This window comes from Haliotis asinina, chromosome 4, assembly GCF_037392515.1.
Source record: "Haliotis asinina isolate JCU_RB_2024 chromosome 4, JCU_Hal_asi_v2, whole genome shotgun sequence".
Taxonomy (NCBI): Eukaryota; Metazoa; Mollusca; class Gastropoda; order Lepetellida; family Haliotidae; genus Haliotis; species Haliotis asinina.
This window is the reverse complement of record NC_090283.1, coordinates 79,403,077-79,414,010: the sequence shown is the minus strand read 5'-3', so window position 1 is coordinate 79,414,010 and position 10,934 is coordinate 79,403,077. Positions and strand designations below refer to the sequence as shown.

General features: G+C 39.9%; 1 protein-coding gene across 1 annotated transcript; it reads right to left on the bottom strand.

The window, feature by feature from the left end:
- Positions 1–6,228: 6,228 nt before the first annotated feature.
- Positions 6,229–9,851, bottom strand: LOC137281176 (NXPE family member 3-like). Its single transcript, XM_067812300.1, has 4 exons — positions 9,763–9,851; positions 8,580–9,275; positions 8,160–8,209; positions 6,229–7,016 (listed from the first exon to the last, which is right to left on the bottom strand). The coding sequence occupies exons 1-4, from the start codon at positions 9,849–9,851 to the stop codon at positions 6,229–6,231; spliced, it is 1,623 nt and encodes a 540-aa protein (XP_067668401.1).
- Positions 9,852–10,934: the final 1,083 nt, after the last annotated feature.

Genomic DNA, 10,934 nt, shown 5'->3' with positions numbered 1-10,934 from the left:
AAGAAATATTAAAATCATCCACAAATAAAAATCCATCTATTAAATCGTTTAAAACTTTAGATAAACCGTTGATCTTAATGCTAAAAAGAGTGACAGACAAAATACTGCCTCGTGGAACACCCTGATCCTGAGTGTAATGATCAGACAGACGCGGACTTGAAATTGCCTGTTATTTAAAAATTTGGCTATGAATTCCGGCAAACGACCTCGCAAACCGAAATCATGTAAATCTCTCAGAATGCCATACTTCCAGGTTGTGTCATATGCCTTCTCAAGATCAAAAACGATAGACACAGCATGTTGTTTATTAATCAGTGCGTTTTTCACAAATGATTCTAAACGCACTAAGTGATCGACAGTACTTCTGTTTTTACGGAAACCACATTGTATATCTGTGACAAGGTTACTAGTTTCCAAGTACCAAACAAGTCGATTGTTTATCATGCGTTCCATGGTCTTGCAAACACAGCTAGTTAGTGAAATAGGTCGATAATTGGACGGATCCGTATGATCACGTCCAGGTTTAGGTATTGGTACTACTATGACGTCACGCCATGAGCGGAGGAAAGTTACCCGATGTCCAAATATCATCAAAAATATTTACAAGAGTTTCAAGGCAGGATTCTGGTAAATGCTTCAGGAGTTGATAATGTATGTTATCAGCTCCAGTAGCAGTATCATGAGCTTGATCAAGAGCAGTATGGAGCTCATAAATAGAAAAAGGTTCATTATAATCTTCACCATTATCTGAGTTGAAATTAATAGTTTTCTTTTCTTGTTCTTGTTGATACTGCTGGAATTTAGGTAAATAATTAGAAGAGGAAGAATGTTTAGTAAGGGTTTCGCCCAGTTTATTTGCGATATCTGATTCATCCGTAAGTAACTGATTTCCATGTCTAAGATGATGGACAGTAGATTTAGTACCTTTGCCTTTTATTTTTTGGACCATGTTCCATACCTTGGACATGGGTGTCCGAGAATTTATTTTAGATACATAATTTTGCCAAGATTGGCGTTTGTTCTGTTTAAAAGTACGCCGCGCTTTAGCATTTGACATTCTAAATTTATTTAAATTATGCACCATAGGATGGCGACGGAAATATTGTTCTGCTTTTTTCCTTGCCTTCCTAGCTTGTTTGCACTCATCATTGAACCATGGTTTTCGAATATGTGGAACTGCAGAGGACTTTGGTATACACTAATCAGCTATGGAGTTCAATTCATCCGAAAAGCATTTAATAGCATCGGGAACGTCAATAAACCGTTCGGGTTTAAGTTTTTCATCACACAGTGTTTCATATAAAGCCCAGTTAGCCTTTTTAAAATTTCGCCTTGATGATGGAGGAACATCAGATGGAGTTACGGAATTTAGTATAGTACGAAAATGGTCACTTCCACAGAGGTCATCGTGGACTGACCATTCGAATTCATTGAGTAGTTCTGAATTTGCGAGTGACAAGTCGAGAGCAGAATAGGTCCCTATCCCAGGGTGTAAATATGTGTCAGAACCGTCATTATATAAGCATAAATCGTTATCTGAACAGGACTCTTCTAATAGTTTACCTTTAGTATTCGTAGTTGTATCGCCCCAGAGTGGGTTATGGCCATTCAAATCTCCCATAATAATACACGGTTTGGGAAGTTGATCGTATAAGGTTTGAAGGTCGGTTTTCTGAAGAGCTGTAGACGGTGAGGCATACAAAGAACATAATGTAAGAGTAACATGTAAAGTGAATCGGACGGCAACTGCTTGAAGATTAGTAGTGAGTGGAATGGGGCTATGGATAACATTCTGTTTGACTAGGATTGTAGATCCTCCAGTGGCTCTGTCACCCGGAGTTGAGAAACAATGATAAGCATTGAAATGACGTAGCTCAAAAAGATCTGTCTGCTTTAAATAGGTCTCCTGCAGACAGACTGCTGACGGCGTACAATCCTGGACCAATAACTGTAACTCATTATAATGATGCCTTAGTCCTCTGCAGTTCCACTGTACAATATTGTGGGAGTAAACTATCTTTTAGGGGGGTTTATTGGGGATCTACCCCGTACCTTTTTGGTGGGCGACAAGCTGTGTGCCCTAAAATGGACATTTTCGGACACGTCCATTTCCTCAAGTGATCCATATTTGTTGAAAAGTTTAATCTTATTTTCGGACCCTTTTGGGGCTCTGCCACTTTGTTTTTGGGAAGAATCCGGCTTATGTTTACTATTGCCTTTAGCAGTTTGTTGCACGTTACACAACAATTGAGACCTTGTGGTAGATTGAGATGACACATTTTGATCACGATCTGGCTCTGGTTGACTTTGACACGTGCCAGGAAGTGAATCAGCAGTTTGAGTAGCTATTGCAGGTGCAAAAGTTTGTGGGGAATCAGTGTTCACCCACGTCAAATCTGTTTGGCACGCTGAAGTTGATCTGGTTGGTTTATTCGTCGCCTCAGATGATGTCTTTGTTTTTGAAGCATACGTTTCTGTTAATTCAGATCTTTGAACAAGCTGTTTTGCTTCTGAAAAACTAATATTTTGGGTATATTTCAGTTTGTTTATTTCCATCTGCTGCTTCCATATTGGACACTCTTTTGAAAAAGAGGAATGGTCTCCTGAACAGTTAGTGCATTTCTTATAACTACTGTCACAATCTTCTGCTGTGTGTGTCTTCTCACCACAGTGAGCACACACAACAGACAATGTGCAAGTATTGACGCCATACCCATACTTCAGGCACTTGAAACATCTCAGTGGATTCGGAATATATGTTTCCACTTTGATATGACAGTAACCAGCCTTTATGGATTTAGGAGCAGTCTGAGTGGAGAATGAAAACAAATAGGTGTTTGTTTGTTGGATCTCATTGTGTTTACGGGTAGTGAAACGTTTTACATACAACACACCTTGTTCCCTCATCTCTGAGGCAATATCAATTTCCAGCATATCAGCAAAAAGGCGGTTTCGGTCTCTCACTATGCCTTTGCTGGTGTTAAGCGTTCGGTGGGCAGAGACTGATACGGGAATGCCGACAAAAGATTTAGTTGCCAGGAGGTTATTTGCCTGTTGTCTCTTATTACATTCAATAAGAAGTGAGCCTGTACGCAAACGTCTAACATTTTTAACATCTCCTGCTATGCCTTGTACGCCTTTTGAAACAGCAAAAGGGTTCAGCTTCAAAGGAGTCTTGTCAACAGTCTCAAGTACGATAAAACGTGGCCAATAGTCAATAGATGTGGACGGTCTTTGTTCATTAATATCAGGATCCGTATCAAGAGGACGTTTTTTCTTGGTGATAGGGGTTTCGTAAGCTTATTAATGTTTTCAGGTTCATCATCCGAGCTCCCTACCCACCACGGAGTATCACAAGGACAATGCTAAAAACAAGTGGGTCTCCAACTTGCAGCACCAAGGATACTCGGATGATATACTCCAGCAGAAGAGTTATAAATAGCTAATCCACCAGATTGGCCCATGAGCCACCGCCTTCTGGCATAAGACTCTAGGCAAAGAGCAAAACAGCATATTGCAAATCATTGACATTTCATATGAATAAATGTACCAAGTCCAAATGTAAAACATTCATACACAGGGCTTGGTGTGACCAGCCGATTGATAGAATCGGGCCGATTCTACCACCCGTCTAGGTGAAGTAAGGGCCAAAGTGGTGTGTTGAGCAACAGGAACACGGTTCAGGCTCCTACTGCCCTCAACCACCAGACTACCGTCCTCCACCGACACGGGACGCAACCCACGGCAAACAGGTTGCCCAATTCGGTTGCTCCTTGCAACCAGCAATGGGGTGCTATGGACCTAGTTGACCCGGGCCCACACGGGGGTTTGAACGGCTCTTGGCATTACCCAGCACCCACCACGAGGAGGTGGCCGTTCACGGGTGCCGGACTCGTAATATTAGAATGCATGCCTTCAATGGTGATCTTGCACTTTTTGTAAGGTTAAAACCCATGCCTTCACTGATGATCATTGACCATTGTGATTTTAGTATTTTTTAGTATCTTGATTCTCTGATCTTTGGTTATGGTGAGGTTAGTATTTATGCCTTCATTGATGTTATTTGATGGGGCAAGGTTAAGCTGTGCTGTAAAATTGGTCAACCGCTTCTAGGTATATGCATACATCCACTTAAACGGGTATATGAGAAACTGCACTAGCAGGACCTACAAATGTAACCCTGCAACACAAAAACATAACATTGTAACACACGGTCCCAACGAATGTATGGCGTCCTCATCATGATCATTGCAAGAAGCCCGGAGACGTGTGTTTATCTATGACATATTACATTGCATACAAAGATAATTACACTTGGGCTGAAACAGCATTATATTTCTGTGATGCAGGGTTATGCTTTCATGTATTTTCTTTGGTGTTCTTTTTCATTAACTTAATCATAACTTTCCAAACAGTGTATGTGACACAATTAGCACCTTCGACATGGCAGTTTTATTACAACTAATATTCCCGGCAGCGACTGATAGACCTATAGATCTATTTCCAGATTTGAAAAACATGAAACTGTAGTAACTGATATACTGGCGGGTATGCAGTGAATGTTGGTGACGCACACACAAGACAATGCTACTAGTAATTACAGGTGACAGTCATGTTTATTTGCTACATTGATGACAACCAGAGTGATGTTAAGTAACCCTGAATATATTTATTATGTATGTTTGTGTTTTGTCTGGACTATCTAGAATAGGCCTTCAGCAACCCATGCTTGCTATAAAAGGCGACTATGCTTGTCGTTGGAGGCGACTAACGGGATCGGGTGATCAGGCTGATCAGGATGACTTGGCTGACACATGTCATTGGTTCCCAGTTGTGCAGATCAATGCTCATGTTGTTGATCACTGGATTGTCCTGTCCAGACTCGATTATTTACAGACCGCCGTCATATAGCTGGAATATTGCTGAGTGCGGCGTAAAACTAAACTCACTCACTCACTTATTCTTATATGCTTAAATTGGCATTGCATATTTTAGAGAGAAGATAGATTGTCCAGACAAAACACAAACATATGTACATGGTGATAATTTAATATGAACATACATATATCATGATCACTTATGATGTTCCATAAATATATTACACATTTCCACAGAAAAAATGTAGAGTTTAATGCATATAACATCACCTCCAACACTTACCACTGTGTGGCAATGGTTTTAGCATTCTCTCATGCTTTCATGAATGACAGGTCACGCATCACGGGTAATCTTTATGAAGTTAAAATGCGACATTAATAATTCTAACATCGGTATATAAAACACACACACACACACCATACTGTCCAGTACCACATTCATGGGGGTGTACAGCGGAAGTGTTTCCATGTATTGCAACAAGATAAATCTTAGTGATACTCCAAAATGATCTCTGCGTGAGTAGCAATAAGTTATGTATTACGTACATTTAGCACAGAAGGTGTGTTATTTTTGTATCTGTAAAGTTAACACCTGATGCCTGTAAAGTATCCAATCACTACATACAAATTCTTCAGACTGAAATTAATTAAGTGTCAAGCTACTAATGCTTAAAACAGGACTTACTTTTGTCATCTTTCCATACTTCAGAGACATATTAAATTTTACAGGGACTGTCATTTCGTAAATCCGGTCACCTCGCGACTACAGAGTGTCGATCGATACAGGTTCATGGAACCAAAACGATTTTGCATAAAAAAGACGTTTCGGTTCTTTCCCATTCTTTATTATTTCTTAATATTTTTCTCATGTATACTTGGGTACATGTACTCCATTACTATTAAATACATGTTGTAGATTTCAGTTAGAGATCATCATGCAGAAGTTAAAACATTCAGAAAGCAGAAAGTCGCAGATTGATCAGAATTTGAAAAAAAGTGATAAAATCTTGAACTTAGCAGAATATTTTGCCATTTATACTTGTCAGTTGCATGTTCTCGCCCGCTTACGAATTGATGGAATATAAAGTAATTCGGATTTTGCGATGATTAGCGCTGAAATATCGGTCCAGGAACATGAATGACTTCGATTAATTAGTAATTTAAAAATCACTAATATGTTGCTATTTTAAAAGTTTATTCTTATCTCTTATTATTTCTCTGTCTCTGTCTCTCTCTCTCTTTCCTATCTTTGATTTGCGGTAGAAATGACACAAGTTGCGACTATATCCCACAATAACCCCATCAAGATGCATCCCTTGTTTAGTTAATGGCATAAAAAGCACACAAGACACTAATTTCTTCCACACACACTGCCCATGAGGTGATGAACCATGACCTTCACCACCTCTACGTTCGGATGTAAACCCGGAACTTCAAAAGCCAAGGTCATCGGAATAAAATCAAGAAAGATAACTCGGTCCTTGATCACAGAAAATTCTTCTTTCAATATTGGATCAAACGACATAGCATTCATGTCTCCAAATTTATCTCTTTCAAAACGTCTAAAAGTGCTCGTCCCTTTGACTACCACGATTGTTTTGGGGACCCTCAGCATAAAGTCTCTGATGCTTTTCACGTTCCTCCGAATATGACCTCTAAAAACATCAGGTCCAAAATTGACCAGATGGGCTAGTACATGAAACACTACAATATCTCTGGAATAGCTTGGTATCCTATCAAGGTACTGTTTCAGTGGTTTGTTAAACGTTGCGTTAGTCCAGCCATTCCCTGTGTTGAAGGGAAATTCATGGGGTCCACAGAAAATAGAGCTGTTTGTGTCGCTTAGATAAGCTACTTGTGGCTTGTATTTTTCGTATACAACCATCTCCTTCCCAAGGAACCGTGAGATGTATTCGAACCATTGTCTGGTAGTAGAATCTCCATAGAGCCACAGGCGCCTGTTTGTTAGGCATCGCTCATAGTCCAGTACTGTATGTTGTATTGAGTACCGGCAGTATTGAGAGTACCAGGCTGTCGTGTCGTTGTCACGTGAGCTATACCCTGAAGAAAAGTCGTCTCTCCAGGTATGACTTTCTGGTAGTTCAGAACAGCTGATCCGTGATAAAGGGCGAAAGGTACCTGTCCATAAAAATATCATCGTTACTGTTTACAGATTATAATCTGATATTCATGAAAAGAGGGAGAGAGAATGATTTTTTAGCTTTGGTACTGCAGCAGTATGACATGGAGCATGGATATATGACGAGGCAAAATTCGCGTCTATAAACCAGTCCTGCAGTTACATGTCCACGAAGGCATATTAAAAGTCCAACGTAGAATGACATTAATTAGATTTGTTTTTGAAGGATTACCGCCACTGTAAAATATGTTCAAACCATTGGATCGTGGTCTGTTGATAATCTATTCTAGACCAGACTGACATCTTGAACATTGTTGATCTACGCAGTCAGGGTTTCCATGACGTGTCAGCAAGGTTGACCAAGCATCACAAGGTTGGGTTGCTGCATTTTCCCTCAGAAATGCCGAAGTTTTGTTTCGCACGTTGATCGTCAATTCCATGTCAGCCGCCATATTGAATTTAAGTCGATGTAACACGTGATGGGACTGGAGTGAGTGAGTGAGTTAACATTTAACCTCACATCGGCAATATTTCAGCCATATCGTGACGAAAACCATTAATGTCATACATAATAGAGAATGGTAAAAAAATCTCTCAACGAAAGACAGTAAAGCAACTAGACTATCGCAGGCAAATATTTAAAACTAGTAATGAAAATGTAAAACAGTTCAACTATAGAGGACGATATAATATAAAAACAGGCTATAGACCGCCGACAACTGAAGGTAGATCACCATACCAGGGTCCATGGGATGGGACTGAATAGAAATATGGGGAAAATTCATGTTGGACATTTTACGAGTACCGAGACATATGGAACCATTACAACAGAGGTTACGTAGGAAGCTATGACAGGAGCAATCCCTGTGAATAGAGAATAGATTTGCTGAAGACGTATTCCATCCACGAACGTCACAGCCTTCATTCACCAGAGGGAGGTTTGGGTGAGATAATATGGTGTTCAACGTCATGTTTAAGCCTTTCTCCTATCAAAAATGGTGGTGAATGCACGTGTGTGACTAACTGTACTATTCTGAATTGATGCCCGTAATTAAGTGCTAGCTCTCTGCAGGAAACATCTGAATAAAGCACATTTAACACGTGTGCTCTCTTCAGTGTGAAAGGATTATAAAGCTACGTACCTCGAGTTACGGACGTGGTAATTCTCCGTAGAATCTGATGAGGAGGATGTCTTTCAAAAACAGAAACAAGACATAATTTCTAAACCTTTTGACTCCATTTAAATCATTCCAGAAAGTTGAAACAATTGTGTTAGGAACTTTAGGTTACCGTTGCTTGTCTGCAATGCCTGAATTGGTTATTCGTTTCAGCATAACGTAACTTGATGGCGTATGATGGTGTATGATGGTGTATGATGGTGTATGATGGTGTATGATGGTGTGTATTAGTTCCAGGTTTTCATACTTTGAGAATCATCTGAAATAGAAGAAAGTTACCGATAAAAACATATATTTCATGTGATCATCCTGACATAGATGGATGCAACAAAAACGGAACGTATACGGGGAGGGATATGAGTGTGAAAACATCGCCAAACTCACCTTTTTATGAAGAGTTTTTCAGCAGGCGTGTGATAATCACCCGCTACAACAGATTGGTGGCTTTTCAGCGTCGAACATGAAAGAAGTTTTGTTTTAGGTCTTTCACAATACCATGGATGTCCGCCATTTCTTTCAGTATAATTACACATCTTCTCTGCCGTCTTGGTTATGTTGCATCGAGTTACCTCCCTTAAAGGACCCTTTCCAAACAACCCATATGTGAATGTGTATGGAGCATTTACGGAACGAAGTCTGTATTTGATGCTTAGAAGTTGTCTTGTCCAAGCAATCGAAACCAGTATGACAGGATGCCCCTCCCAGAATGCTCTTAGAATTCCCGTGTAGCTACCGTTTCCGTGATCAAGGACGTGACCGGAAGTTCTGTATCTACCATCGATAGATTTCATCCATATCCGTACGTCATCTCCTCCTGTATCAAGCATGTTGCCCTCTTTGTCCTTCAGGATGATCGTGACATTTATGATGTCTCCAACTTGAAACTGATACTTTCCAATGATGTTTACTTCGGAATAAAGCGGATCAGCAACGCTAGTGTCACTGGAAAGTGGCAGATTCAGTCTTTTCCTTTGATGTGTGAAATCTGTTTTAACTGATATAGCTCGATCATCTTCTTTTCCCCCTGATTCATCATTTGACGACACGACTGAGATAGAAGTAATACTGCTACTGCTGGAACTTAAGAAATGAGGGGATTCATTAGAAATGTAAACATGGAAAGGTACTGCAACATGAAATGGAAATGCTAACAAGCTTAGAAAGGGAAGGAATAGAAGATTTGTACACATGAAACAAACTATAGTACATATGGAACAAAATAATGCAGCATAAAATTGAAACAGCTAACAGTAACTGATCATGATTGATCTAATATAAAACATAACGTATATCTGTTCGGTGCTATCCAGAGGAGCGTGCAATATCAGCATTGTTTGATCTTCATTCATAAACGTGTGCTCAAGATTTATCCACAATTTGTTCATGGACACAGTTCTTGTGCAAGTGGAAATTACGAATCTATTTGAGAAAATAGGTACCATTTAGGGATAAATGGACCAAGGCTGGTTGACGTTTACAGTTGAACTCATGTCTTTGGATTTTTCGGTCAGAAATCAAGATACCCAATCAACCTGACTAAATTTATTCTTTAAGCAACGCGTCTCACCTGTTGTACAGACACCAGATCATCAACAAGAGTGTACCACAGGTCGTCATCAACACAGCACATCGCCAGTTACGTCGTGACAGCAGCATCGTTAGGGTGGTGACACACCGCACCTTCTGCAGCTACTTGACCTGGATTTTCAAAGCCCAGGGGATATGTTGGTACACCATTCATGTGCTCCAGCGTGATAATAGCGGAGGACAACGACACCAAGGCCGTCGTCTACTGGGCCAGTCAGATTATTACTTGCTAAATACATGTGTTCTGCACAAATAAGTTCTTTAAGGGCCATTTTAGAAGTTGGTATGATGAGGATGAAGACGTTTATGGATAGACAACTTTTTCTTGCAGTGGATGAGATGTGTCGGTGTAAATTCTAGATTGGTTGCTGCAGGTAGATTGGCGTGGCGTGACATCAATACCGCGGTTGTTTAACACGTGGTTCGTAGAGCGATTCAGTTGATCAAGACACCAACACGATACGATTCACACGAGGAAATTGAACTTTTCAGTATCTAGACGACAACCTGTTTCCCTCTCCTTTCAAATGGAATGTTCTGGGGACGTTCCCATATATACAAATTGGGGTCATTTGTCAGGTCGTGGCTCATCTAATACTTGTCAAGCAGTACTTCCATCGGTTTGAAATAACTTAATATCTTAAAACAATATCTCATAGAACGTTTTACCATTGATAGAACTGGTTGAACATTTAGGCGGTAAATAGTATACAAGTAAAATACTCTTAAAATCGACATCAAATTTTGAGAGTAAATGGTCCCATATCATCAGTGTCATTGCCACTCATTGTCACAATGGAGCGCTCTGAAAATGTATCTTTGGAAAAAATGCACCAACATCACGTGACGCACGTGTAGCACGATAACCTTTGTCCTTTTATTTTCAGTTCATTAATATCTGATCACATGTAAACTAGATATGTTTCTAAGGATGTTTCCGCACGCTCCAAACACATCAGCATTACTACAATATCTTCTGACAACTTACTGTTATTATTCACATCGGTAACACATCAAGCTCAGTTAACAGCGCGTCTAACGTCTAGTGTGGCATATTTCAGAGTCCCTGAACCACATAGTCTATCCCTTTTCCTAGTCCAATATCAAACCCTAAAATAAAAAAGGCTAGATTTCCTCTGAATCTGTGAAGTT

Coding starts and splice junctions, on each gene's coding strand:
- LOC137281176 (XM_067812300.1), bottom strand. CDS start 9,851: ATGCTGCTGTCACGACGTAACTGGCGATGTGCTGTGTTGATGACGACC. Junction 9,276..9,762: donor ATCTGGTGTCTGTACAACAG/GTGAGACGCGTT, acceptor TCATTTCTTAAG/TTCCAGCAGTAGCAGTATTA. Junction 8,210..8,579: donor GAAAAACTCTTCATAAAAAG/GTGAGTTTGGCG, acceptor TGTTTTTGAAAG/ACATCCTCCTCATCAGATTC.